Raw genomic sequence first — 27,723 nt, forward strand, 5'->3', positions numbered from 1 at the left:
TTAACTTGGTCCGCCTCGGTAGTGCGACACTAAAGCTCACTGCGACAGGACGAGATCTGTGATTTCTTCCCTGCTGTAGCCTGCGGTATTTTTGTTTTGATATACTTCAGGATAACAATTCCACCTTGGTCAAGGTTCAGGCGATCGGGGATTCCTCGGGTATATTAAACCGTGGAACGATTGTGTATAGGCAGTTGAATCCAGGACTGTGTGATGCATCTGCAATAAACTGGCTCCCTCCAGGTACTGTACTGTACCGACTGGCTTGTCCGCTTACACTCAAGAAAACATGCTACTTTATACCTCATACAGCATGCAAATGCAGGTCTTATGCTGAGTCAGACCCCGACAGCCTACGACTCGGAAGGATGAGAAACATAAAATGAACAAGTTCTTTCTATACAGCGCCCAACAACCAAGATCACGACCAGACAGAAGACAGGGGATCCTAGCTGACCACCAAGCTTGACAGAGAATAGAATGGATCACTTCTTTGTTGGCGTGACTATATCTCGAGTTGACGGACAAAAGTGGATGGAAATGGGCATACAAGGGTTTCAGCCAGTTTAGACAACGGACATCTCGCCGAAGCGCTCCTGCATGTCGCAAAAGTGGTTAGCCAATTCCTCGACACCCGTACTCTTGACATCACACCGTATCAAGGGATGACAAACCTTGTAGCCGGCCGGCATCCAGCGACCCTTCTGGACAAGGGAGGCGGTCTTCTCGTCGATCTCGGGCTGGGCAGCAGCAACCTCGTCCTAGAGTAGAGAACTGGGTTAGAGGGGGTCGGAAGTAGAGCAGATGCAACGCTACGTACGACAGTGAGGTCCTCGAAGGGACGGGCGGTCTCGATGTTCTCGAGGGTCTTCTGGAGGTTGCGGAGTTCAACCTCGACCTTGCCCTTGGTCTCCTCGGCGCTCTGGACGGCCTGAGCCTCAAAGGCATCAATGGCCTTCAGCTGGCGGTTGACATCGTAGGTGGCAGGCTTGAAGCTCTTGAAGTGGCTCTCGAGCTGGTCGACGATGGCCTGGTTCTTGAGCACCTTGCGGTAGTGGGCGAAGTCGACAGTCTGGGGCTGCTCGGACAGCAGCTGAACCTTGCGGCGCGCGTCGTCGTTACGCTTCTTGAAGGCCTGGAGGGAGGCAGCGGTCTGACCGCGGAGACCGAGCGAGCTGGTCAACTTGGTCCAGTCGATCTTGAGAGCGGCGCTACGCTGTATTTCAGGCAGTTAGTGGGCTAGATCGCCGCAAGACCAAACCAAAAAATCGGCAGAGATAATGAAAACATACGGCGGCCATTTTGAATTATGTTATGGGGAGAGTGGGAGGGAGGGGGAGGTCAAACGTGCAAAGCTGGAGAGTCCGGGAGGTTGAGGGTTGACTCGGCAAGATTTGGAATGGGGATAGAAATCACGTGACTTTACTTCCCGTTTTCCGAACGGCCACAGCACAACGCAGGATGCAGCAAAGGCCAAGAGTATGCAGTAGCCATGACCACTGTGTCCCATCCACAATCTGATGCATTGAGTAGAAAAGCATAATATACTTCTTTACCAGCTACAAGAACACATATTTATCATCTTCTGGATCATTCAATTTTGCTTTTCGGCTAATTGATTTACACAATGGGACTAGCCAAATCATCCGCCATAGAGGATTTCATTCGGACCTTGCACCCACAATCCAGCCTGTCAGCAGGTCAACACAGCTCACCCACTGACGCGTGCGATTAAGTTGACAAAGCTTATATGCTGAGGGCCATGATGGAGTTGACAATGTCGTTGTCGTTCTCCCGAAGAGCCTTGACGGCCTTCTTGCGAGACACATTAGCCTGGGCCATAACCAGTTCGATGTCCTTCGCCTCAAGGCCAGACTCGTCAACCTCCTCGCCGTCATCCTCCTCCTCCTCCTTCTTGGCCTCAGCCTCGGGGGCCTTGCCCTTGGCGTGGTCGTGGTCGTGGTCGTGGTCGTGACCGGCGTGCTCGTTGGCAGCGGCCTCGGCGAGCTGCTGAGCAGCGGAAGCCTGGGCCTGGGAGTTCAGGTCCTCGATCTTGGCCTCACCGAAGATGCTGTGGGGTAATGCGTAAGCTTGGTCGTCCAATGTTAGTGTAAACTCATAAAGACCACGTACATCCAGGTGTTGCTGGTGGGGGAGCGGTAGACATCGGGCTGGTTGATGACGAAGAGGATCTGTTTTCGAGGTGTATTAGCCATTGCTCTTCAAGATATCCATCCAATCGCCATGCAAGCATCCGAGATGATTCACAGTAGGACTTTTGTTGAGCGATCACGGATAGCGGGGTAAAGGATTCGTTCGCAATGCATACGTTCTTGGGTCTGCGGAGAGTGACACGGGTGATGCCAGGGACGTGCTTCAGGCCGAGCTTGCCAATAGCCTTGCGAGCCTTCTTCTCGTTGCGAGAGTGGATGGTGACGGCAGCACCACCGGGGATGGTGGGCTCATCGCCAGCCTCAGACTCAGAGTCGCTGCCGGCATCCTCAACCTGGGTCTTGGGGACCTCCTCGTCGGGAAGCTCTTCAACACGGGGATCGGCCATTTTGTGTGTAAATTGGAGTAAAGCCTAAAGTGGGCTGGAAAGGTGGTTGAAAGGTCAGCAATTCGTACGGTGGTGGGACTTGCAGAGGTGGTGGTTTGGGACGAGGCTCGAATTGGGCCTAAGAGACCCTGGATCTCCCACAAAATTGCAGAGAATCGCCAAAATCGAGCGGAGAATGCATCTGAACGGTCACAATTCCCATTTGAACGTACCTGGACACAGAACAGGGGGCTGTGGTGGATGGAGGGGATTTTTTTGCCTTGGTTGGAGTTGGAAAGACTTGAAGCTGTGTGAATGTCATCCCGCCGAAAATCGTTAGCGAGCTTATTGGGGACCCTCCCCCCGGACACACACGCAGCGGCTCCTCTACAGAACAGTCTACATAGTACATACAACCAAAGCTCTTCAGTTCACGCTTTCTAACTATATCTTATATCTTGTGAGTGACTTGATTTCACAAATCTAAACTTTTTCTTAAATTGGTTTAAATTTTACAATGAAGATTTCTTTTTGCTCTTTTTTTGAAGTCTAAGTCGTGCTTTCATTGCCCATTTCCTTCTCAGGAGTTGACCCGCTGATGTCAAGTCGAAGACCCAGTTGTATCATATGTCATATACTCAGTGAAAGGCGTTCCAGGCGTTGGACCAGCTTCCATTTTTCCATGACGTACGAGAACAAGCCATGTCAGGATATCAAAGGTTCTTGAATCATTTTTATGCTGTCAAATAATGCATACAGCGTATTTTTTGCTGAATATAAATTAAACCATCAGCAAATAAACCCCGTCCTAAGGCACCCTGTCACACTTTGCACCGAGCCCCAATAACCATCTATGCCTTGGGAGCAGCCGCTCTGAGCTTGGCGTGAGCCTTCTGGACCTCGTAGCGAGCCTGTAGAGGACGAATATGTCAGCCTGCATTGTTCCTGCGCACATCCCATAACATCCGAGTATTCAATCACTGAGCGGAAAGTTCCACACAAGCCCATCCTTCGCGCTCGCTCCTCGTGTTGCGCAAAACCACATATTCATTCCATGTCGCACGTACCTGCTTGCGGAGTCTGAGGACCTTGAAGCGCTCGAAGTCGGTCAGGTTCTTCCTGCGCTCGGCGCGCTCGGTCTTCTGGGCGAAACCGCTCTGAGCCCACTTGCCATCGATCTCGTTCTTCTCCCAGAGCTTCTTGACGGGGCCAGTACCGGCGGCACGGGGCAGCTTGGGGATGACGAAGTGGGTGAGGGTGGCGTGGGAGAGAGGGAGGACGTGGCGGGGGACGATCTTCTTCTCCTCGGTGGAGGGACCATCAACCAGAACCTAATCGTGTTGCAACTCGCATGTCAATTCTCATGTTCCCGTACCCAAGCAGAAATCCCATAGTCCCGCCTCTTTCGAATCCTCAAAATCTCGAGTCCCCGGGATCCCCTCGATTTTCCGCGCGAATATCTCATGATGAACGTACACGTCTGTGGTCGACAATCTCGACGATGGCAGCGAGCTTGCCGGTGTAGGGACCGCTGCGGATCAGCACAACGCGGCCAACCTCAACCAGCTTCCATTGAGCAATCTTGACATCGATATCGGCCATGGCGAAGGCTTCCTGTATTTTGGACAAAAAAGGAACGAATTTAGTTGATGTTGCGTGAGTGTGACAGGGTGGTCGATAATTTGGGGGCAGGGGCGACAAGAAACTCACGGTCGACAGACTCCGGGTGGGACGGTGGTGGTGATTTGTTGTCGAAATGTCGGGGTTGTCGAAGGTCGTCCTAAACGCACAAGTCGCTCGTCTCAACTCAACCGGGCTGACTGGATAGCGAATTTCGGTGGTTGCGGCCCTTCGCCCACAAGAGTCTCGCTTAGCAGCCAGTAGCAGGTCGCGGCACGGGGTTTGCGTGCGGCCTAGGGCTGCTTCCGCGGCTTAGCGCGCTCCATCGGGCGCCGGATATTTTCCGTTCCGAACACCGCGCCTTTTAAGCTGCATGTTCATCATCGTTTTGTCTCATTGCGCTGTACTCTTCCTCTGCAAGTGTTCCAGACTCTAGAGCTCCAGGACAAATGTGGTTCTGAACATGACGATCATTTAATCTCTCGAGTCTTGTGATCGCTACACTAACCCGGCAGTGTGCGCGCATCCTATCTTAAACTGGTACGCATACTCCATTTTTCTTTTCTCTTGCGCAATGTTTACATGATGCGGTAATTTGCGATTGACGCAGTGTCTGTGAAGCCCTCGCCGGGGTTTTCTATACAGCATTGCAGGTTGATATTTAATTCTTACATATTCTGATATCTTTTCTCTGTCACTTTGTTGCTCACGCTCATATCACATCTGTGTTCCACTGCTGACTTTTGAAGACTCTAGCAGCAGATTTTAAGAGTACATCCTAACATCGCCTCTTTCTCACCACATAATGGTATGTTCCAACTTCCCATGTTTTCCTTGCCCTCCCCAGTTCCGGTGATTACAAACATGATATCACGCCTAGATAGTAATTGATGCCTTCTGGCAATGATATTTCCCTCATCACCAAGATCTCTGAGGAACACCTTCCAATCCAAATCTTGGATCATCATCATCTTTGCTTTGACTTGTTTCTAACAATTCGCAAAATAGGTCTCGCATTTCTAGCTTTAAGTCTCTAAACAATGCATACACTTTTTATTTCAAATCCTACCCCGTAATTTTTTTTTAGTCTAGTATAATCGCGTCTGATATACGGAGTACTCTTGCCTATGCTTTGCAGGTCCAGCATACCTGCCCATTTAGGAAAATGATTCAAGGGAGGAAATAAGTCATGCGCTTCGAACATCAGAATATATGCGATCATAACATGTGGTAAAGCTTTGCATGGGAATATGCTTGAGACTCCTGCACAACACCCAAGCTTTCTTTTCGTGAGGTCCTTCTATATCATTACTTGAAGCTGATTGAGTACGGACAAGAGCTATCACGACGAGCCCGCACCCACCCCCGCAGCAATCGCAGTCGGGCCCTCGCGACTCAACACCCACATGAAGATGAACTGGATAATGTACGCATAAACGAACAGGAACTGAGTGCGACGGTTACGCTGCGAGCGAGCAACGGTGTGCATAGAACCAGACCGCATCGAGGTGTCGCTAGTAGAATCCGGGAGGAGAACGTATTTGAGGGAGCGGAGCTGCGTTGCGCCGAGAAATTAGCTAGGCGGTCAGGCAATAAGAGAATCGCTCAAGTGACTTACGAGGAAGAAAGCGTTTGCAAGGAAAGTGTAGACAAAGACCACCCAGCCAACCCAGCCACCGGTGCCTCTACCCGGAGTGAGGATCTCCGATGTCAGAAGCGTGAGGATGATGCCGACGAACTTATATCCGGAGTAGGCAACAAGATCGAGGAGCTGAGACTCGTTGTTGATGCTGAGGATGTACATCGCCAGCTTCAAGCACATAATCTCAAACAAGATAACCGCGATAGCTGTCGTGGTGATCGACCCTAGAAGCTCCGGATGGAAGTTCCCTCGGAATCCTGCCAACATGGCCGAGAGTAGGATGTAGGTAACGAGTGCCATCACGGGGATATACATGTCTGGGGAGTTGAGATCATCCCGCGGGGGTAGGAACATGGAGGAGTACTGCTGTTGGGAGATTTGGCCGTTGGGGCCAGCTGCAGCCGTCGTGAGGCGTGCCTGCTGACGGGACCAGGGTTTGTGTCGCCATGGGAAGAGGACCAGAGAAAGCTTGTTCAGGACGTAGGAGTTCGAGACATTAAAGTAATGCTTGAGGGCAGGAATAGAGACATAGCGATTCAACTGCAGAGTGTGATTAGCAATGTATCTCCTCGATGAGAGCCAGGAACCCAGCGCTACTTACGTTCTGCTCCATATACTCCTGGCCAGCCATCATCGCGGTCTTTCCGACCTGAAAACTCATCTGCGCCGTGGGATCATTGATGAACTGGCCGAATCCAGGGCCATAGGTCCCGCTGCCACCTGGCGCAGGTGCGGGTTGGTATGGGTTGCCATAGCCCGCGGATTGAGACTGCTGAGTTGTCGGGGGCGGCGGCGAGCGCATCATGGGAACTGTAGAGACATGCTGAGGCACTGGGTGATGAAGCGGAGGCGACTGCGCCGGAGGCGGAGCGAAAGACTGGCGATACATGTTTTCTTGAGGAGCTTTCAATAAACGTGGGTAGGTTGGCCAGGGGTAGGCTTCGTCGATAATTTCGGGGTCGCGGGGGGGCGCCGAAGCGGCAAAGTGCTACTTAGTGAGTTTTGCACAATGGGTGTTGGAGAGATGGAGGTGTTTATACGTGGCTGAAGGTCCGCCGTGCCTTCCGCTCCCCGATAGTTCAGCTTGCCGCCCACGCCCACACATTCCCCACCCGCGCGGACCTCTTCATCATCAACTTCTAACTCGACCATTACATCACCTCCAAGAATATCCCCAATTTTCACTTCGAAAATGTTGGAAGCCTTCGAAATATTTGACACCTCTGGTGTAGTCCTCTGGTCCAAGTCTTACGCCCCCGTGGGCGCCCACGTGGTCAACAGTCTTATCAATGATGTTTTCATCGAAGAGAAAGCCCAACTGCATGAAGGCCCCAACAATACCTCGCCAGCTTTCAGAAAGGAAAAGTACACCCTAAAATGGAAGAGAGTCAAAGAATTCAACCTCATTTTTGTGGTAAGTGCTACATGCACTTTGTTTTCTGTTTCTCGCCTCTAATCAACATGCTGTGAGTCAGGCCGTCTACCAGTCTCTCTTACAACTGGGGTGGATCGACAAGCTCCTCGACAACATCGCTACCCTGTATATCGATCTCTACAAGGATCAACTGAGAAGCTCCCGCGCGAGGATATTGGAGTACCCTTTCGACAAATACTTTGACCAACAAGTGCGCGAGCTCGAGGGCAGCTCGGGACCTGTCGCATCGGAGAGTTCGGTGGCGAATGCGGTCGCTAAGAAAGATCCGCTTGTTTCGTCTGACAATGGGGGCCCACCACCACCGTCCGTCCCTGGTCTTCTCGAGGGTAGGTGCTACTGCTCATCTCTAATGGTAGAGTCACTGACAGTTGTATAGCGCAGCGACAAGCTGCGCTCGGCGTGGTTACCTCAGATGAGGGCACGCCACCCCACACACCAGATACATCGAGGTCGACAACGCCTGTTGCCGGCCACCTCCTTACCGCTAAACTAGGCCCTGGAGGCCGTATGTCGCGCCGCGGACGCAAAGCCGCCAATTCCAGCGCTAATGCCTCATCCGGTGACGAAAGAAGTCGGAAGGAAAAGACACCGAAGAGCGGTAAGAAGATGCGTCGTTGGGATGCGGATGGTTTCGCCGACGAGGATGATGGCCAGATCCTGGACTACTCGGCGCCAGCGGACCTTGAAGGGACACAGGTGCCGGCGGTGGAGGCCGTCTCCGAAGAGTCTTGGGGCCGAAGAACAGGTAAAGGCCAGTTCGTGCTCAAGGATCTTGGAGACGAGGTTCACTCGATCCTCGAGTCTGCACAGAACGAGAAATCCAAGAGTGCTGCCTCTTCCGGTCTTGTTGGCTCGGGCTTCAATGCCATAGGGGGCCTCCTACGGAACATTGTTGGTGGAAAGGTGTTGACGGAAGCCGATCTAGAAAAGCCTTTGAAGACTATGGAAGATCATCTCCTGAAGAAGAATGTTGCGCGGGAAGCGGCGGTTCGGCTTTGCGACGGTGTGAAGCGGGAGCTGGTCGGGAAGAAGACGGGTAACTTCCAGAGCGTGGATGCAGCCCTGCGTTTGGCCATGGAATCCTCTCTACGGAAGATCCTGACACCAACTTCCTCTCTTGATCTTCTTCGTGAGATTGACACTGTTACATCTCCCACGACCAAGCAAGCGGCTCCCCGCCCATACGTCATTTCCATCGTTGGGGTGAACGGTGTTGGAAAATCGACTAATCTCGGGAAAATATGTTATTTCTTGTTGCAGAACAACTATAGGGTTCTGATTGCGGCCTGTGACACTTTCCGTTCCGGGGCTGTAGAACAGCTCCGTGTTCATGCCCGCAATCTCAAGGAGCTCAGCCAGCGTGAAAACGCTGGTGAAGTGGAACTCTATGAAAAAGGTTACGGCAAGGATGCGGCAAATGTCGCCAAGGACGCCGTGGAATATGGTGCAGCCAACAAGTTCGATGTTGTATTGATCGATACTGCAGGCCGTCGCCACAACGATCAGCGTCTAATGTCATCTCTGGAGAAGTTCGCCAAGTTTGCTAAGCCTGATAAGATTTTCATGGTCGGTGAAGCACTCGTTGGGACAGACAGCGTGATGCAGGCCCGCAATTTTAACCAGGCATTTGGCACGGGAAGAAACCTTGATGGCTTCATCATCAGTAAATGTGACACTGTCGGTGACATGGTGGGCACCCTTGTTAGCATGGTGCATGCAACGGGTATCCCCATTGTGTTCCTGGGTGTTGGTCAGCACTATGGTGACTTGAGAGGGTTGAGTGTCCCTTGGGCTGTCAATCTCTTGATGAAGTGATTTGTTCTACTCATTTCGATCTTGGTGAACGTCGGATGATAATGCTATAGGTGCTGGTTGAACGACTGCAGCTAAATTTAGACTCAATGCAATGCAACTCATGATTTGGCAAGCTCTTTCCCAGAGTAGATCTCAGTAGTAACTGCTGTACATTTGACTCAAGCTAGACACGGTGAATACAGCTTGAAGTCAACAAGTCATGGGTCCAATGTCAAATTGCGCAACAAAATATGGTCGTTGAACCGTACTAGTAGCCCAAACGGGTAAGGCTGTCTGTATGTAATCGATATATATATCAGTATACTAGACTGACATAACCTCCTGCCAGTGTTTGCAGGTCTTTCAGCATTTCAGTTCAATCGCTGAGTCGACACAGACGACAAATTGGAAAGACTTCCGATGCAGAATCTGATCGTACTGGTCAGATGTGCTACCGAAGCATCGACCCAATCATACTAAGCAATTGTTTGTTGTAACTCTGCACGTGGTCAGCGTGGGCGTCAGATGTAGCGGATGACTCAGCTGCAAGCCTGCCGAGGGCTTACATCATCTGCAGGGTTTCGCCGATGATCTTGTGCTGCTGGTGTGGAGTTACTCCGCGCGCAAGACATCTTCGACCACTGTTTTTGCTGACTGCGCTTATCATCATCTTTGCCTTTCTTCTCGCTCACTTACCTCTGCTCCTGAAATACGTACTGCTCGTGACTCAGTGCTCACTTTTTCGCCTGTGTCGACCCCCGCTCAATCGCTTTCAGCCATCATATCCTGGGGGCTCCAACGCCCCCCGCATTGCGAACGACGTGTGACTCTTGAGCTCCATCATCTCTGCTGAAAACGCAGGGAGAATTACTCAGGTCAGCCACACGATCTGCGATTACTATCATATTTCTACAGTCTTTTACAAGATCATCTTCCGCAAAGATGAGGACAGACGAGCAGGGCCCGTTCAACCGGCGACACTCTTCCACACTGCATTACCAAACCTTCGACACACCACCGCCGAAATCTCGTGGAAGACCGAATTCTGGACAGTCTGGGTCGTCTGGCGGAGACTCCCATAATCAACAAAATGACAATGGCTCTGAGCGCGGATCTGGGTCACCTCTTCCGAAGCGGCAGATGGCTATACTAGCCTTCATCTCCCTCTGCGAACAGACAGCCTTCAACTCGATCAGTCCCTACCTACCCGAGATGGTGTCGTCATTCCCCGAAGCTCGACCGAATACTGTTGGCATGTATGTTGGAGCGCTCGCCACGGCGTTTGCGATTGCGCAGCTCGTGACCAACTACTTTTGGGGCTGGTTGTCGGATCGTGTGGGTCGGAAACCGATCATCCTCCTGGGCACCATTCTTACGGCAGTATGCTTCTGCGCGTTTGGGTTTTGCAAGAATTTATATCAGGCTATCGCGGTACAGGCGTTAATGGGTGCGGTCAACGGCAATCAGGGTCTCGTTTCGACATGTCTCGGTGAGATCACCGACCGAAGCAACCAATCCAAGGCGTTCGCCTATCTTCCCGTCCTGTACGGCATCGGAGGCGTCACCGGCCCCATTCTTGGCGGGCTGCTGGTCTTCCCCAAGAATCCTTTCGACAAGAGCCAGCCCAACCCATACCCGTACGCCGCTCCCAATCTCATCGCCGCAGCAATCCTCGTGGTAGACTTCGTCGCCTCGATCTTCTTCCTTGATGAGAGCCTGGAGGAAGCGGATGTCCTCCCCCATTTTGGCCGGCGCGTTCGGGCTTTGTTTGCCTGGCTTTGGGAATGGACCAGCTCCGCCAAACGCGCCGGTTGGATGAAACCGCCGCACCGTGCCTCGTATCGCCATCTCCGAACGCATTCAACCGACAGCCAGGATCACGATAGCGAGTTGGACTCGGCTTCCGAGGTCTCCGAATCACCCCGCCCGCACCAGGAGTCGTTGCTGCAAAGCCAGATCTGGAACCGGGACACAATCCTGCTCCTCCTGACGTATCTCGTCTTTGCCTTGTGCAATGTCTCGTTCAACTCGCTTTTCCCTATTTTCTCGCAAGCCACACCTCCCATAGGTCGAGCTCTTACTCCATCAGAGATCGGTCTTGCCCAGGGCTTCACTGGCCTCGTCACGATCATCTTCCAGATTTGCATCTTCGGCAAGCTGCGTGACAAGATGGGCAATCGTTGGTCGTACCGTGCGGGACTGCTGGGATTCGTGGTCTCGTTCCTCCTTATGCCGTTCATCGGGTACAAGGGCAACGATACGGATAAGGGCGGGGTCACCGGCAAGACTGCTCTCATGGCCACCGAATTGTGTTTTGTCTTGCTGGTCAAGACTGTGGCCTCTGTGGGAGGATTAACCAGTGCACTTCTACTAGTATGTATCTCTGTCTCCTGCTCACCTCACCATTCTTCTGCCCCCTCTCTGATTCTTCAACGCAACCCTGAACGCGTTTCTAACCGAGTATAAAATCAGATCACCAACTCGGCTCCTGACCACACAGTCCTCGGGTCTTTGAACGGCCTCGCTCAAACCCTCTCCGCCGCCGGCCGCGCGGTCGGCCCCCTCATCTCCGGCAGTCTGTTCAGTCTCGCCTCGCGACTACCCAGCAAAGGCGAAGTCATGCCCTTTGGCGTCTTCTCGGCTGTCTCCTTCGTCGGCTTCGTCCTTAGTTTCGGCATCCGAGCCCGTTCTCTCGAAGCGGAGGACTGGGAGAGTGACGAGGACGAGGACGAGGATGTGAACGATGAAGATGAAGTTGATGACGCCGATGACAACGATGGACGCGGTCCATACAAGCCCGGCAGCCAGGACGAGGAAGCTCGTCCTGCTCGTTAGGTTAGAGTCATAGATGTCCTGGATAGATAGATTTCATCTCTCTTTGTTTTTGTGACGAAATTGCACGCATGAGAATAGCACCAGAACTAAGAAAAGAACAGAACAGAAAACGAAAAGCCATACATACATATACTTTTTCAAAGCGGATTCATGACTGACATACGAAACTCTTCTTTTTTCTTCAACCTTTTTGTTCTCTGCTTGCTTTGGTTCAGCTTTGTCGGTTTCTGAATTGGGTTTTGATAGAGGAAAGCCAGCGCGAGCCATCTTGAAGCTGCTGTTTTGCTTGATTAAGCTTGTTGAAGACGAGTCTATTTTTAATGTTTACCCATTTTCGTTTCGTTATTTCTAAGAAAACAAGAGCGGCGGTTTCATTCCTGTTGATGCTCTGCTTTTTGCATTATCTATTTTTATGCATAGATGGAGTTAACCTTTTTCTCTCTCTCTCTTGTGTGCTGTTTGGTCTTCTGTCCTCTTTACCAGGCGACTGGAGGAAGAAAGAATGAATGAATGTATGTCGATAGATTCCTCTTCTTGATCCCGGACGAATTGCATCTGCTTGCCTTGTGCTGCGGTGGCTGGGGACTTTTGGATTCTGCTGTGTAGTGGGTTGGTTGGATGGGTGGGTGCAGCGTCAGGTCTAAATTACAGCAACAACTGCACGGAATAGATACACTGTGCACAAATCTCAGGTTGGTTAGCGGAACCCCTTTCAATGGTTTGACTTCTTGATGGCAGAGACGGAAGATCATAAATAGATTCAATCGAGAATAGGAGAGAGACGGTATTGACAAAATACTGCAGTACGCAATTGACGACATAGATTGCATGATCATCAATAGAGAGAAAGGCCAAATACCCCATATCACACAGTCAAAAGTCCACTGCATCAGCAGTTATGTTGATTTCTCGCTTGAGGTGAGTCGACAACAATAGGGAGCGAGAGTATAAGCGAGAATATTCCAAGCCATGAGCCGCAGGAACATTAATTGAAAAGGATGTATTTATAGGCAATCAAGAAGAAAAAAAAAACAGTTACAGGTATCATAAAATCATGAGTTATCATTGACGAGGGAGTCGCTGGCTGAGTACTGCTAGTCGAGTTGTGAATCTACGAATGCTGCTCCGAGGCCTCCACCGCTGCCTCCTGTTGTTGTGGGGCGGGTTTCAGTTTCTGTTGCGGCTTTCGAGCCCATGGGATGTCCTTGGCGAAGAGTTGTCTCAGTTCTGGGGATATAACCTTCGCGTCTTTGTCGCCTGGTCCATTGCTGGGTCCGGGGGTGGCGCTGCTGCCGGTGCTGAAACCGGTGGACTGTGAAGGGCGTTCGGGGGATTTGCCTTTATTGTTGTTCTCAGCGGTACTGGCGTTGGGTTTGCGTTGATAGGTGGTTGGAGATGGGGATGGGAAGTTGTTTTTCTTGTCGATGGCTTGAACGGCACGTTCGAACCGGTGGAACAGAGATTCGGCGCGGGTTAGGATGGGAATGAGCTCCATGGTGTTGGAGAGCTCGTTGACTAGTTGGGATGTTAGAATATATCTCGGAGACGTCTGGGTGGGGTACGTACTGTACTTCAACACCTCATCGAACTGCTTCAGATGGTCCATGATGACATCCCGATGTTTTTCAAGAATTGCCAACGCAATAAATAAGTGGAAGCTGCTGGACAGGTAGTCTGTCCACAAAGTTTCCCACAGCCGGAGGACGTCCACCCATTCAAATTCACGCTTGTACCAGACCAGAAGCATGCGGAAGAAGAAGAAAAAGTTGGTACTATCGGCAGACTGGAGATGTAGGTAGAGCTGAGGATCCATTAGCTGGACAAGATGATCTAACGTAGTCAGCTGCGCCCGCATGCCGGATTGATCACGAAGGAAGTTTTGTTCCTGGTTAGGCGAGTTAATATATGGTCGCGAGTACAAGAGAGAGGACAATACCATCCTGTCCATGAACCCGGCAAAAGCCCAGAATGCAACGGCGTCATCCTGCATGACAGCATATATTGGAGCTAACAGATCGCTCATACCTTGGACATATCCAAGATCAGGGCTGTACTCGTTATATGTCAGGAGCATGTCCTTCATTTGTTCTAGATGCACGTTCGTTCCGGTCTCAGCGAAAGGCGAATCGGGGTCTGGATGGGGGATGTCTTCGCCCGCAAACAGGGGTATCGTGCGATCTGTGCGATGAACATCTTTCTCTGTGCATGTATCAGTATGGATCAACCGCAATATCCGAAGTACCAACCTATTCTGTTTCTCTGCTCCTTCCACCAGTCATACTCTTCTGCTGTAGAACTGCCTTCAACCATCTTCTCCCACCAAGCCCCCTTCAAACGGATGTACTCATCGCGCTTGGAACTGATCAAGGCTTGACGCTCGTCGCGACTACTATCCCAGGGATACACTCCGAGGAGGAAGAGCCAGGCCTCTTTCCGAACCCCATCGTTGGGGTCCAGTCCTCCGTGGAAGACTCTCTCTTTCACCTCTTCAACAGTCACCTGCAAACGGCCGGTGTGCGGGTCGAAGAAGCCCTCCCACTCTTTCAGTGTCACTGTCTTCCGGCGCTCTTGGATAGACATGGTTCCTGTCTCCAGCTCTAAAATCTCAAAGTCGCCCACGGAGCTGTTCTCCATACCAAGCACATCCCGCGCAGTCCAGATACGTTGATTCCTTTCGCGCTCACTCTGCTCAGAGATGCTCATGGCCCACCGGGCGAGGTAGAGCCGTGCACTGTCGAACTCATCCTGCAAAGTCTGAATCTCGGGCGTCCTCATCAACCGACGAACCTGGGGAGGTATTCTGGGATTGTCTGCCAATTCGTTCGCAGTTCGCCTGGTGAAGGTTGTGATCTTGCTAAGGGATTCAAGCACCTTCCAGCGTGCCTCCTTGAGCGTTTTCACAAACGGGTCCATGCCAGCATCTGGTTGCCTGCTTCCTCCGGGTTGCGCGGGAGCGAGGGCCTGATCTTGGGAGCCCCTCGCTGCGTCTGATGTTGGCTGTTGTCCGAAAGAGACGCGATCCTCCTCAGACGGGTTTATCAGATAGACGCTACTGTCCAGAGCGGAACGCTGCACCTCGACGTACTTCCGGAGCCACCGTAGCACCTCATCCCCACCCCAGAACACACTCCCATCCTCCCCAAATGGATCGAAGCTCTCTCTGGTTCTTTTCTTCTTCTGTAGTATGGTTGATTCGCACTCAGTGTCGTGGAAGAATAGTGCGGGGAAGCTGTCGCCGGCGCGGGAGTTAATCACGAGACTCCCGAACCACCATCCCAGACTCGGCGGTCGCACAAGAAGCGAGTATATCTCGGACAACGGTACGGCGAAGGCATAGAGACCGATTGGGTCTTTGTAGGTAGTTGTGGTGGGAAGGGCCGGCACGAGGTATTTCTGGCGCGGAGGCGAAGCGTCGTCGGATAAGTCGACCTTCACATAGGTGCTGTAAGCGTCGCCGAGGGAGGATTCCGGTACCCAGGCGAGGAGGTAGGAAGAAATATCTTTCGTGGAACTGGCGGTAGAGGTTCCGGAGACATGAGGGAGGGGCTTTTGTTGGACCAGGGCGATAAAGCCGGGGATATTGTCTTTGGAGGAGGGGGTGGGGTGGACATAGACCTATGATGCGCGGCAGAGGGCGGGGTTAGCAATATAGGTAGTAAGACAGCGGCGGCTGAGGGTGGAAGGGAGACTGACTTTGCTCTTGGAAAATAGCAGTTTGACGCCGCGACGGGAAGTCGAGTGGGAGATGGTGTTATAGTCGTCCTCTTCGTCGTCGCTGACATCGTAGTACGAGGCCGTCGGCGAAGGCGGCGAAGGCGGGGTTGTGTATTTGACTCGGTTGTCTGCCATGACGGTATTTACCATCAGATGTGGATTGAGCAATGAAGTGTCGTATATTGTGCAAGGAATAAAATCTCTCAAAAGAATGAACTAAGCCATAAGGATAGGAGAATTAGCAAACAGGAATCAAAGGATGAGTGAGAAATTGCGGAGAGGAAGAGAGAAATTGGAGGGAGAGAAAGTCACGGCGGAGTTGGAGGTCACGACGTAATCGGACGGTGACCCACCAGTCATTCCCATGTGATTCACCAACCTTACCTTTTGTCACCTTTTGAAGTATGTTTTTTTCACAGAACACAGTGAACACACTTCTTATAACTTACTCAATGAGACAAGTTGTGAGAAAGGCAATACCTCACTGCGGAGGACATTGCCACCGGAGAGAATGATGCCCCGCCCCCAGGCAGCAACCAATCCAGTCATTATCATGCCAGAACATCAGAGGATACAGACTTATTCATCATACCTATCGATAAACAGCTTCTGTGCTGACCAGAACCTGAATCCACGAGGTTATCTAATTTGCTTACGGACCTAAATCTTGCACCAGATATAACTTTAGATGGACCTCTGCCATCTGCCTCCTAGCACTCGGGCCTCCATGGAAAGCTACATAAGTACCTACCGTACAAGTACTCTCAGAGAACACGGGATCGCATAACTCCAACAGGAAACAATACGCCTGTCCAATTGGATCAAATGTGGCTGCAGGATACATTTCCCAGGTGCGCATCCGCATCTATAAGAAAGGAGTCCAGACCAGCTGAGCATTGGAATAGCTGGTGGATCTTTTGGAAGCTAAATCTCACTGCATTCTCGACAATGACTGAACTTCACCGTACTTTGCCTGCCTCCTGGTATCGTAGTCAAGGCCTTTATCAGCTTGAACGGAGAGCCGTCTTTCTAAAGGCAAGACCTCCCCTTCTCTGGTGATCGATCCTACCACTAAATCAGGTCGGAAACATCAGTCATGGTATCTCTTAGGCCCCATTACGCGATTTCGGGAGGTGGGTGCAAAAGTAGAATACGAGATTGCTCAGCGCCCATTAGTCGCCTTTCGATGCTCCGGAGATGATCCCTCCCCTGGCCCCGAGGAGATTCAGGTACAATGTGCGGAAACTGTAGGCTTCGACCCCGATCAGGTTGCAGAGAAAAGGCAGCTGACGAGGACCAAGAAACGATTTCTGAGACACCATGTCACCCCAACCGGTCTGGTTTTCGCAGCCTTGGGGGACGAAGCCCCGGACTTCTACGAATATTTCCCAGACTTGGAACCGTTGCTCGAGAAAGTGAATTTTACCAAGCTTCCGTACCGACACAGCATCAAATATGAAGGCCGATTCAACTGGAAGACTATGTATGTAACCGACCCTCCCAAGCATCTAGAACTAAGCCAGACAACTGACTGACCGGTGTCGAAATCAGGGTGGACGGCTACCAGGAGTGCCTGCATTGCCAATACACACACCCGTCCTTTTCCGTCTTTTATCCCTTAACCTCGTACGCGGTCCACAATCACCAGAATTTCTCGCAGCATATGACCGACCCCGAGAAGCCGGATGATGGTCTCTTCCTGTATTTCTTCCCGAATTGCACCCTGAATGTGTATGGCGGGGGCATGTCGTCCTTCCGCGTTTGTCCGACAAGTGATCCAAATGTGACGAGGATGGAATTTGACTACTACCATATGGAGTCGGGTGAGAAATTCACGCAGTACTACAAGTTTGTTCGGCAGGTGGCCATGGAAGATTACGAGCTGTGTGAGAAGGCTCAGGATAACCTGGTTAGAGGCATCTACAGCGAAGGTATTCTGAACCCGGATAAGGAAAATGGTGTATCCTGTAAGTACTCCCAGCAATTTCATTCTGCAGGCAAAAGGGGGCATAGAATAGAGGTTCTCGAGGCCCACTCGTGATTCCAAACTTTGTGATACTTATCATTGCAGTTTACCAGGGCCGCGTGTTCGAGCTTGTTTGTGAACAGTATGCTACCGATCAAGGATGCAGGCAGAGAGAGAAGGAGCTATTACTTGCGAGAAAGGACATAAGACAACTATGACTGTTCCTGCATGAAGTAATTACATGTTGCGTAATTCTCTGATCAATTCGTGCACGCGTCAATGTAGTGGTGGGCGTTTTGCAATTATCTAGTCGCCAGATTGGCAGCCGAGTGTTACATTACCATTCATACTACTGGCAAGCGAAATAAGGAGCTCAAAATTCCAAGACCAGTGATTCTGAAAGCACTGCCTAAACTAGAACTACGGCACTTGTAGCTGTCTGTATATACCCTGGATAGGCTCACCAAATGCGGCAAGTCAAAGAGAGCCTGGAGTTACGGGTATGACCGAGTCGTTAAGGTTCAATCAATCGTATCACCGCGGCGCTTGTCCTACTGGTCAATTGAGGTTTGTTCATGCACGGTGGTGGAGCCGTATGCTTTGACCCTCCCTGATACGGTTGAGCATGATCTATAAAAGCGGTCCTCGACGCGCTGAAGGCAGCAGTGCTCTATCAACCACCCTACCAACTACTAAACTTCTTGTCAAGATGAATGTACCTGACCCATCATCCTCAATGACATTGACCATGCCTCTAGCAACCGGACTACTAGTCGGCATAGCCCTACTCTACCAGACCTGGACCCGGCCTTCCCTCCAAACCATCCTCAAATCCACAAACAATCAACAAACCAAGCTCTTCCAACCCTCTCCTCCATCTTCGCAACCGTCCCACACCATCACCATAAGCAAAGAACCCGACAACCCCCAAGACTGGTACACCGGCACAAGCACATACGACCTCGAACGCCGCGCACTCTTCAGCAAAGTAACCACACCCTCAAAACCAAACCCCCCAACCCAAACACCCAACTAATCCACCTCCCACCTCCCCACAGCACTGGCTCTGCATCTCCCACTGCACCCAATTCACCAAACCAGGCGACTACCACGCCACCACCATCGCTGGCTTTCCCATCTTCCTGATCCTAGGTAAAGACGGTACCCTCCGGGCCTTTCATAACGTGTGCCGTCACCGCGCATACCCGGTCGTCAGCCAGAAAGACCGCGGCTCGTCCACCGTGCTCGGCTGCCGGTATCACGGCTGGAGCTACGATAGTCTCGGACGACTGATCAAGGCGCCGCATTTCGATGGGGTGGTAGGGTTCGACCGCGCGCAGAACGGGTTGTTCGCTGTGCATACTTTTACCAGTCGGACGGGGTTTGTGTTTGTGAATTTGGAGGCGCAGGCGGTGGGGATACCGCCGGAGATGGGGGATGGGTTGGATGGGTTTGGGGGGAAGTCGAGGTGGTTGGGTGGGCGGGTGGTTGAGGGGCGGGTTAATTGGAAGATGGGCGGTAAATGAGGTCCCCTGTTGTTTTTGAGGATGGTTTGCTGAGAGTGCTTGCAGGGAGGGTGAGCCGTTTGATGGATAGTGAGAGGATAGGGCGCGGGGGCTCCCAGCGCAGGAATCTCCTGTCCTGGCTGATGCATGCGCTTGGGCTCTCGCGAGAAGGCCGCGGGAGCATTGACGTCTTCCCATTCACTACAGTGCATGTGGTCAAGGGGACGTTTTATTGGTATACGCTGGTCTGCGTTCCGGTGTCTGCGCAGTGGACGTCGTTTCGACTCGATTTGTACGGCAGCGTGAACGTCGATAGCACAGACTCGGAAAGTACACTACAGGAGGCGATTGATCAGCTGCAGACGGCGGTGGACGCGGCGGAAGAGGAGTATCGGCCATATATTGAAGATGCTAGGTATTACCCAGCGAACATTGTCATGATCATGATCAAAGCTGACATGTGTAGTACAAGCAGTTCTGCATGCGCGACTGCGACTCAGCCAGATGCAGAGGATGCAGGTAAGCAGATCGATGAGACATCAGTGTTAGAGACTACGAAAATTATGTTTGACGATAACTACCTCATAGATTTTCCACAAGCTGTGCTTCACATCCTCAAAGCTCATATGAAGTTTGAAAGGCAACAAGGAACCGAAGTGTACCCCGCGATGAGACAACCGAGGCGCAATGCAAGGTTTGAGCAGGCGGAGCAGCGTAAGTCCTGGGTGTCCCTTGATCACACAGACAGTTGCTAACCCACTTGAAGTCTGCAAGAAATTGGATTGTGGACTTCGAGGCGAGGATGTTTCCTGGTAATTCGTGATTCGTGGGGGGAATAAGTAGCTAGCCCAAGACATGGAATAGAAAAAGGTGGATCGTCTTGGGACTCTGATTAGGCTTGCTTTGTTGTCATTCCATCAGTAACTTGATGCTCTCAGGTCACTGAAACTCATGCTATGTTCAACCTATAATCTAGAATGTTTGGCTACGATTATGGAGAACACGCAAGCATTCTTGTCCATTCTCCACGCCACGACAACGGTCTGAGCTAATACCAAATCCAACTGTGAGGAGTGCGATTTACATGACCGATTTATTTTGTTACATCGATAGCCAGATCTAGCTTGGGGTACCCTTTGCATGATTGGTCAAATACTCGGTCATGCTCTGTTTCACTTCTGATTTGGTTTACTTGACTCTTTCCAATGTGAGCGATTAGTATTGTTGATAACAATATGTATAGTAATTTCGGCTGGGCGGGTAATTCGGCGGAGACCCTGACTTAGTACTGTAAGTTACTTAATATTGTGGGCCGATTTCGAATCCCACCAACTGCCGCCAACGAACTCGCTCGAGGATCCACTGGCTACCGCGGCGGCGTGTAAACCTTCCTCTTTCTTCCACCCCCGCAGCTCCAGCCTGAATCAAGCTCTTGATCGCTACCAAGTATTAAAGCCCGTCTTAAGTCCATTTGATTCCTCTTTCCATAGTAACTCTACTCTCTCTTATTATTGTGAAACCGCTGAGCAATTCATTGCGTGAGAAGAGACTGTTAACTACGCGTTTAGTCCCAATCAGCATAAGCACTAGGATTCCTTCCGAGGCGATTCCACGTGGCCTTGAACCACAAGCGCCCACTTCCATCCGCGTTGCTCGTTTCAGCCTTTCACCTCGCAATGGCACTTCCTCCCATAGCTAAAGCAACCCTACAAGCCGCGGTAATCAATGCTGGGTCCAACGTGCTAGCGCAAGCAATCGGCGCCTACAAAGATGCGGTACGTAGCGTTACGGTCGCAGCGCTTAGTGGCGTTCGCAAGCATACATCAAAAGTGTTCCCCAGTTTGTTCTGAAGCCTAGAACTGGACCTAAAACTGACAAGGTGACACGGTGATATCGGCAATGCCATGAACGAGCTCTTTTGTTTGCTCGTCCTGGCTGCCGCCTCACCTTTCACGCTGCAGAGACCGTTTGAGCTTGACAGCCAAGCACTATTGCAGTTCACCACGTCCGCCTTCGTCCTGTCGCCTCTGACCTTTCTCTGGCTAGAAGGACTCGAGGCTAGATTTCCTGGCCAGAAAGTGGTACAGGCACCCAAGTCCAAGACGGAGGGCGCGGCGGCAGGGACGCAGACCAAATTGAATGTGATCAACACCGTCTTGAAGATCGTTATTGACCAAGTCATTGGGGGTGCCTGGAACACCGTCGCCTTCATCGCGACGATGGGACTCCTACGGGGTCAAGACTGGGAGACGATCACGCAGCAGATTCAGATTGTATGTTTTCCGCCCGTCTCCCAGTGCACAGACGATGATTCCCTGTCCAGTGGAGGCATGCTAACGCCATTTTGACTAGGATTTCTGGCCTATCCTGGTTGCCGGATTCAAACTTTGGCCGTTCGTGTCGGTTTTGAACTTCACAGTTGTACCAACGGACAAGCGACTGCTCGTTGGTAGTCTGTTTGGTGTCATCTGGGCAGTGTATCTTAGTCTCATGTCTGGTTAGATGCATAGTGGGTCTGAGATGATCTACGCATGTCTTGGGGTATGCAACTTTGCGGGGCAAATTGTGACATCGAACAGAGTATTTATAGGATATCTTGCCAGTTATAGATCTGATCGAGAACCAAGAAGAAGCCTAGGAACGTTGTTGCCGATTCTTAGGTATTGACGTCCGCGACAAAGAAGGAACTTGCAAATCTGGGTTCATTCTGGAAAGGTCGTGCGGAAGACTGTTTCATTCGTTTGCGGGGGAGTTCCTTAAGCGCGACACGACATCTACACATTTTAAGCGGGAGCAATTTCACTGCGGTGTCAACATTGCAACAGGAGATGAAACCGTATATCAGTGCAACTCCCGTGGTTCGGCCGAAGAATTAGTCTAGAATACTTAGCCGGGTGGACCTATCTGGCCCCCATCTTATGACCCATCTAAAGGGTATCCTAGTGGATTGTCTTTGGGGCGGAACTCATTGTTTTTCATTTTCAGGTACATTATCCGTACCTCTTAGGTACAGTACCATCGACTCTCTGCAGCATCTGAGACAGCATGATTCAGCCCTGCTGCTGCTTTGAAAGACAAAGCAGATATTCCTCTTGCCATGCAAGAAGGTGCCCATGTCTGGCTCCGGCCGGGGTCCCTGGATCGTCACCGATTCAGGTTGGGTGCAGTAGAGCTATCCTCTATTAAGAGGAATTCAAACTGTCAGGGCCCATGCCATGCCCCGAAGATAAGGTACTCCTTTAGAGTTTGGCCAGCCCAAAACATACCTATTTTTTGCTGCATAATTCGAGGTCGAGGCGGTCGAGGCTCTCAGTTGCCGTCAATGACCGCCATACAATCAGAAGCAACGAAAGTCCTCTATCCTGAAACAGCGCCGGCGGGTCCCCAATTGCTCAACAGTCGTGGCTCTTTGATCACCTGCCAGGAGAGGGATGCATGAACTCATCGTGGGTGCTTACACTTGGATATGACCTGCATGGGAGAGGTCTTAAGGCTTAGAGGCATACTCTAACCCCCTTTAAGACATGGCTGCTGGGTTAACGTCGGTCGATCTCGCAATCGGGGCTGGTTTCATCCCCCAGTGACTTGGTGCAGGTTTGGTCTTACATGCCGGTGGCCGGAAGTTTAAGCGTGTCGCCGGGAGACAGAAAGAATGTTTGCTTAGCACGGTACGGAGTAGATGATGATATCATGCAACATACATGGCTTCTGCTATAATTAACCAGCTGCATGTTACTACTCGAATCGCGAGTAAGACCAAAGGCCTAGGACAAATCATATGTGAGTGTCTCCCAGACACGCAGCAGAGCAGATGAGCGGCACTGCCTCTTGATTCAGTCAAGCGATGAGTGGGTGCGACATCCCATGCGGAGATACAAGACATACAGATACCCGTGGTACGGTACTGTTGGCAGGCTGGCGATTAGATGGCTGAGCAGATGGCGCAGCCAACATGTGCATTTTGTACCAGTCGCGCTCCGAATATACTGTCTAAGCATTGTTTGATATACTACCTTTGAAGAGATAACATTCTGCTGTTTACGGAGTATGTGAGTAGAAGTCAAGGGGGAAGATTCGATGATCCAACTTGCTTACCACGGTTGGTAGTACTGTATTGTACCAGTCTGACTGCATTGGCGTTGTTTTTTTGGCCCCCCGCGGTTCGAGGTGACAGGAACGAATCCCGTCCCTCCTTCCCCATTCCACTTTCCTCCCCTCCCGCCTATCAGCCCCGTTCGTTATCTCCATCCGCGTCATGTTGTCAGTCGGCACTCCTCCACCTACTTATAGTTACATACAAAGTCCTAACTTACTACGTACTGCTAGACTCCTTACTTACGCTTCTGGGGCAAGGGGGGACCAGAGTGGTCTTGCAGCACGTGGAGACTAAATTGCGATGCATTCTTAGTCTTCTTAAGTCCTCCATCGCCGCGCACGCAATCGATCACTTCCTTCGTCCATCTCAAGACACTGACAATCGTCAGCAGTAATTACTCCCATCCAGGTCAGTTCATTTGCTGTCTCCTGTGATACACAGGAAGATGGCGCCCCCAAATGATTATGTGCACGGTTCCGGTGCGATTTATTAGTACCCCGAACTATCCGTCTGCAATAGTAAGCTGATTTGGATTAATCAAGAGGAAAAGGTCATTAACTCGAGTGCGCTCAACTTGCAAGACGCTGCCCGTCATTTCTGCTCTTCGTCCATCAATCGCCAATTTTTCTACTCGGATCATTTTCTTAGATAGCGGATCAGCTTCTGTCTCTCTGCGTCTGAAAGCTTCCTCCAAGGCTCGATTCGGAACCAGCGCGGTGCGAGAAGGGAACCCCTCGGTCGGTCGCATGAACAATGCCCGAAGAGCATCTAGCATAGAGTACCGTCCAACGTTGTGTGGCGTGGATCGATACCTGCAACTTGTTCCACGAGTGTCGCGTTCGTTCCGAAACTATCTGTTCTATTCAAAATCCCAGCCAGGTATCGCAAGCGGGGTTCGGGTGATTTCATGTCACCACACTCATTGCAGCTTTTCGAGATGAGCGCTCTAGATTTGCCCAGTCATATCCCTCACCAGCACGGCATCCAAAAGTCGCTGAACATTCACGATCTGCACGGTTTAGACAAATTGAAGTCCCAGGATGCATCTTGGTCGGATATTGATGAGGACAGTGAGAGTGACGACGAATTCATTTCGCCCATCTCTGACAAGCCGCCATCGTGGTCGGGAACGCGCTGGGCTCGCTTTTTCCCGGAATTGGCTTCTCACTTCTCCCTGACGTCGCCCACTAGCAGTACCCCTAGGTCCCCTTCGAGCGCAGGTCTGGCATCTTGCCTAAACTCTCCGACTAGCCTGAAATCACCCGACTCGACGGTAGGCGAAGAGCGACCGCCGTCTGTATCTTCGGACGAAGCCTCGGACAAACGATCGTCCAGATCAACCCTAAGATTCTCAATCATGAGACCAGAGTCCCTGGTTTCGTCTCCTCGGCGAGACACCTCACTTCCAATACATGCATCCTCTCCCAGTCTCTCGAAACCTTTTGCGGGTGATGGAATGTTACAAGATTCCCCATCTCGGAAGTTATCGAGGCACTTGTCATTCAAGGAGACACGAGAGAGACCGCTCTCCAGAATCCCGTCGTTTCAACTGCCGCCGTTATTGGCTCGCCGCAAGTCTCATCACTTGCCTAGAGGCCGCGAGGCGGGGAATAACAACTATAGGTCTCTGAACTCTCCCTCGTTACCCGACATACAAGAGAATTATCATCGCCCTCCGCTTTCTCAGGCAGCCGTGGTAGCCGTGCAGAACCCGACCAATTTCGCCGACCCACTGCAGACTCAAACAAGGTCACCCCACAACCACCTGCGTCTCTCTGAGAGAAATTCACAGTCACGTAGAGATAACATGGGTTCAATAGCGACACGGCCAGCACCGATCTCTCCTATGAGTATCCATGACGTGCAGCAAGCCATCAAGGCCCAATCCCGAGAAGGAATGGGTCAAACAATGCCAGACCACAAGAACAAAGGATCGTTTTCTTTCGGTCTGTCGGGCCTCAACCAATGGTCTAGCCCACCCAACCTTCATCATTCTGGTAATCATTTTGCTGGAGCAAAATTGATACCTACTCCACCGTCATCCCATCTCACTCAAAGTGAGAACAAAGATGAAGTTGCCGAACTACCGGGTTCCCCTGTCAATGTTTCGAACGGCATCCCTGCATCCAGTAATAGTACGCGGGAGGCACGTTCAAAACACTCGACACGTTCAGCCCTTGACACAAAGGATGTTGACAATCCTGGTTTCAAGGATTCCTCACCACCTCAGACCATAGCAAAGAAGGCGAATGAGGTTGCCAATCACAAGTCGAGATATAATAAGCTGAATGACGCGGTTCTTGTGGGATCCTCGGAGAAATACTTTGTGTCTCACAGCAAGTATGGTGGCCTTGCTACAAATACGTCGCGACGCCAGGATGCCTCGCAAACCCCTACCATCTACGAGCTCGATGCCAACTCTGCTGCCTCACAGATTGAATCGCACAGCAACACCACATCCACCGTTCCCACTTTACCAGAAGCGATGAACACTACCTTGCCTGAGGGTGTTATTCTAACGATTCTGCGACAAGTTGACTCGCTTGACGACCTCTTTAGTATTTCCTTGATTTGCAAAACCTTCTTCCGCACATTCAAAGATCATGAGTTGGAGTTAATCAAGGATGCAGTGTTTGCCATGTCACCCCCGGCGTGGGAACTGCGCGAAAGGAGTCCCCCTTGGAGTACAGATTGGCAGGTTCTCCTTGACCCCGACGCTCCCGTTCCCGAGTATACACCATCCTTGTATCTGAAACATTATGCGCAAGACATCTGTACTGTCGCCCAGCTGAAATCAGTTATTTTATCCCGATGCTCGTCCTTCCTCCGCCCAGAGACGATACGTGGACTTTCCGGCCTGGATGATGCGCTTGCGACCGAGGTGGACGATGCCTTCTGGCGGGTCTGGACGTTCTGTCGCATATTTGGGTGCGGGAAGAACAGAGAAGGCGATATCGCGGGACAAATGGACTGGATCAAGGGTGGGACAAAGATGGCCGACCAACGTGTCTCCGTGGCACATTCCATCACTGATCATTACGATATGGGTAGTGTGTTGTTTGAGCCACCCCCTGGATTCGGGTATGGTAACGCGGGAGGTTTATCACAGGAGCAGCTTCACACTATGACTGAGATTTGGAATTGCCTCGGCGTGCTGCTTCAGCCCATGCACGGGAAAGCCAAAATGGCACGAGAGGCGGGGATATTTGACGGTCACAATGTGAAGGAGAATGCCACTGCTAAGGAGGACGCAGTACTAGGTAAGAGGACGAATCCATTGACTATCTGATACATTTGGCAAAGGCTCAATCAAGCTAACATGGTCGGTGAACAGAGGAATGGACCCATTACATCCTCACACTCGGTCTTTCGGCCGTTTTGAACCTCGGTTCGATTACCACAGACGAGAGCGCCGTTGCAGCCAATTTCCGAAAAGCTAAAACTATGGGCCTGACAAATTGGCTGTCCTCGGATAGCGTTGCAAGTCGATCGTCGTTCTTGCGGGAGGCTGTATCGAAAGCCTATGGGTCACGGGGAGGAGGCCTGTCCGAGGCGTCATTCAGATCATCCAGCCCCATTGTTCACGACTGTTCCCCCGTTGGCGGCAGTGCGGGGAAAAGTGATTCCACTCTTGAGATGCAGCGTCGCAGACAAGCGGCCTACTCAGCCCAGCTTAAGATCCGGAAACAGCAAACCATGAACCTACCACCTCCCAAGCCCGCCGAAGAGCGACCAATATCTAATTATGAAATGATCATCAGCCGTCTGGAAGGCAAATCACGCGGGCCCGCCCGCGCGGAGAGCTTGGTCTCGCCTCCTCGGGGTAGCTCCACCGTGCCGGGTCTCCACCAGCGTAATGCTGCACCCAGCTTGCAGCAACCGCAGGTCCGTGACCCTACCGACAAAGCCATGGATTTGTTGGTTCGGGAGTTAGGCTTCAAGGAGGAAGACGCCAAATGGGCCTTAAAGATCACTGATAGCGGCGAGGGGATCAATGCCAGCGCGGCGGTTTCGTTGCTCACGCGGGAGCACCGCAATCGACAAGACGGCCGAGGAGGTACAACTCCGCCCAGTGGCAGTCTGCTTTCCTCGGTCATAAATAGTCCCGAGTCGAGGACTTCGGGATGGAAATGGGCTAGATCGTGATGCCTGTCAAGATGTTTAATTATGATTTAGACACCTGGTGACTGTTAATTAGTCGTCTGGCTTTGCATGTGGGGTTCGTTCATCAGTCTTGGAAGCGTTCTTAGGGGTATACCACTGTCTATACTTGGTTGTATCTGTTCTTGCAGCCACAAATGATCGACCTATATAATGATATGAGAATTACCTATAATTGGCAGGTCACGAAAGACAATTTGCTGATAGTCCTGTAGGTTCATTAGAATATACATATGCGATTCTCCTTTATCTGGGATCTTGTGAATTGTCTGAGTACTATGTACTGTGTTGATGCGCCAATACCTCAGGCCCCACTCGACCGGGCTGACATACTACGAAACGAAGTAACTAACTAACTAGTTAACGAATTGACCACTTACAAATGAGTCGCAAACCATCCCTTGACATCTGAATTA

The 27,723-nt window shown here is 51.3% G+C and overlaps 10 protein-coding genes across 10 annotated transcripts; 6 read left to right on the top strand and 4 right to left on the bottom strand.

Annotated features, from left to right (window-relative positions):
• Positions 1-566: 566 nt before the first annotated feature.
• BP01DRAFT_371742 (ATP synthase D chain, mitochondrial) lies at positions 567-2,560 on the bottom strand (the record flags this gene model as incomplete). The annotated part of the gene is made up of 6 exons (XM_025576684.1): positions 567-596; positions 675-761; positions 821-1,216; positions 1,777-2,071; positions 2,134-2,192; positions 2,330-2,560. The coding sequence occupies 6 exons, from the start codon at positions 2,558-2,560 to the stop codon at positions 567-569; spliced, it is 1,098 nt and encodes a 365-aa protein (XP_025434127.1).
• Positions 2,561-2,954: 394 nt separating this feature from the next.
• On the bottom strand, positions 2,955-4,313 carry BP01DRAFT_176879 (60S ribosomal protein eL14). Its single transcript, XM_025570834.1, has 4 exons — positions 4,291-4,313; positions 4,016-4,143; positions 3,607-3,870; positions 2,955-3,450 (listed from the first exon to the last, which is right to left on the bottom strand). Exons 2-4 carry the CDS (start codon positions 4,139-4,141, stop codon positions 3,391-3,393), a joined length of 450 nt encoding a protein of 149 aa, XP_025434128.1. The 5' UTR covers positions 4,142-4,143; positions 4,291-4,313; the 3' UTR covers positions 2,955-3,390.
• Positions 4,314-5,229: 916 nt separating this feature from the next.
• Positions 5,230-6,834, bottom strand: BP01DRAFT_353990 (protein transporter YIF1). Its single transcript, XM_025574321.1, has 3 exons — positions 6,403-6,834; positions 5,778-6,341; positions 5,230-5,714 (listed from the first exon to the last, which is right to left on the bottom strand). Exons 1-3 carry the CDS (start codon positions 6,688-6,690, stop codon positions 5,502-5,504), a joined length of 1,065 nt encoding a protein of 354 aa, XP_025434129.1. The 5' UTR covers positions 6,691-6,834; the 3' UTR covers positions 5,230-5,501.
• A 95-nt stretch (positions 6,835-6,929) lies between these two features.
• BP01DRAFT_353991 (signal recognition particle receptor subunit alpha) lies at positions 6,930-9,161 on the top strand. Its single transcript, XM_025574322.1, has 3 exons — positions 6,930-7,215; positions 7,277-7,562; positions 7,613-9,161. Exons 1-3 carry the CDS (start codon positions 6,994-6,996, stop codon positions 9,049-9,051), a joined length of 1,947 nt encoding a protein of 648 aa, XP_025434130.1. The 5' UTR covers positions 6,930-6,993; the 3' UTR covers positions 9,052-9,161.
• Positions 9,162-9,972: 811 nt separating this feature from the next.
• On the top strand, positions 9,973-11,865 carry BP01DRAFT_389439 (MFS transporter; the record flags this gene model as incomplete). Its single annotated transcript, XM_025577922.1, has 2 exons — positions 9,973-11,403; positions 11,503-11,865. The coding sequence occupies 2 exons, from the start codon at positions 9,973-9,975 to the stop codon at positions 11,863-11,865; spliced, it is 1,794 nt and encodes a 597-aa protein (XP_025434131.1).
• A 1,111-nt stretch (positions 11,866-12,976) lies between these two features.
• BP01DRAFT_363322 (GTPase-activating protein GYP7) lies at positions 12,977-15,714 on the bottom strand (the record flags this gene model as incomplete). The annotated part of the gene is made up of 4 exons (XM_025576267.1): positions 12,977-13,380; positions 13,432-14,064; positions 14,112-15,480; positions 15,559-15,714. 4 exons carry the CDS (start codon positions 15,712-15,714, stop codon positions 12,977-12,979), a joined length of 2,562 nt encoding a protein of 853 aa, XP_025434132.1.
• An 813-nt stretch (positions 15,715-16,527) lies between these two features.
• Positions 16,528-17,763, top strand: BP01DRAFT_290266 (aromatic ring-hydroxylating oxygenase subunit alpha; the record flags this gene model as incomplete). Its single annotated transcript, XM_025571605.1, has 5 exons — positions 16,528-16,602; positions 16,674-16,826; positions 16,881-17,062; positions 17,131-17,546; positions 17,651-17,763. 5 exons carry the CDS (start codon positions 16,528-16,530, stop codon positions 17,761-17,763), a joined length of 939 nt encoding a protein of 312 aa, XP_025434133.1.
• A 491-nt stretch (positions 17,764-18,254) lies between these two features.
• On the top strand, positions 18,255-19,866 carry BP01DRAFT_421256 (putative iron-sulfur cluster-binding protein; the record flags this gene model as incomplete). The annotated part of the gene is made up of 5 exons (XM_025579502.1): positions 18,255-18,533; positions 18,604-19,063; positions 19,117-19,569; positions 19,639-19,764; positions 19,817-19,866. 5 exons carry the CDS (start codon positions 18,255-18,257, stop codon positions 19,864-19,866), a joined length of 1,368 nt encoding a protein of 455 aa, XP_025434134.1.
• A 599-nt stretch (positions 19,867-20,465) lies between these two features.
• BP01DRAFT_353997 (Mpv17/PMP22 family protein) lies at positions 20,466-21,725 on the top strand. The gene is made up of 3 exons (XM_025574323.1): positions 20,466-20,825; positions 21,012-21,323; positions 21,403-21,725. The coding sequence occupies exons 1-3, from the start codon at positions 20,727-20,729 to the stop codon at positions 21,550-21,552; spliced, it is 561 nt and encodes a 186-aa protein (XP_025434135.1). The 5' UTR covers positions 20,466-20,726; the 3' UTR covers positions 21,553-21,725.
• A 1,026-nt stretch (positions 21,726-22,751) lies between these two features.
• BP01DRAFT_363326 (uncharacterized protein) lies at positions 22,752-27,292 on the top strand (the record flags this gene model as incomplete). The annotated part of the gene is made up of 6 exons (XM_025576268.1): positions 22,752-22,830; positions 23,074-23,099; positions 23,377-23,554; positions 23,795-23,983; positions 24,022-26,406; positions 26,481-27,292. The coding sequence occupies 6 exons, from the start codon at positions 22,752-22,754 to the stop codon at positions 27,290-27,292; spliced, it is 3,669 nt and encodes a 1,222-aa protein (XP_025434136.1).
• Positions 27,293-27,723: the final 431 nt, after the last annotated feature.

Source organism: Aspergillus saccharolyticus (assembly GCF_003184585.1).
Source record: "Aspergillus saccharolyticus JOP 1030-1 unplaced genomic scaffold BP01scaffold_5, whole genome shotgun sequence".
In the NCBI taxonomy this organism is placed as follows: domain Eukaryota; kingdom Fungi; phylum Ascomycota; class Eurotiomycetes; order Eurotiales; family Aspergillaceae; genus Aspergillus; species Aspergillus saccharolyticus.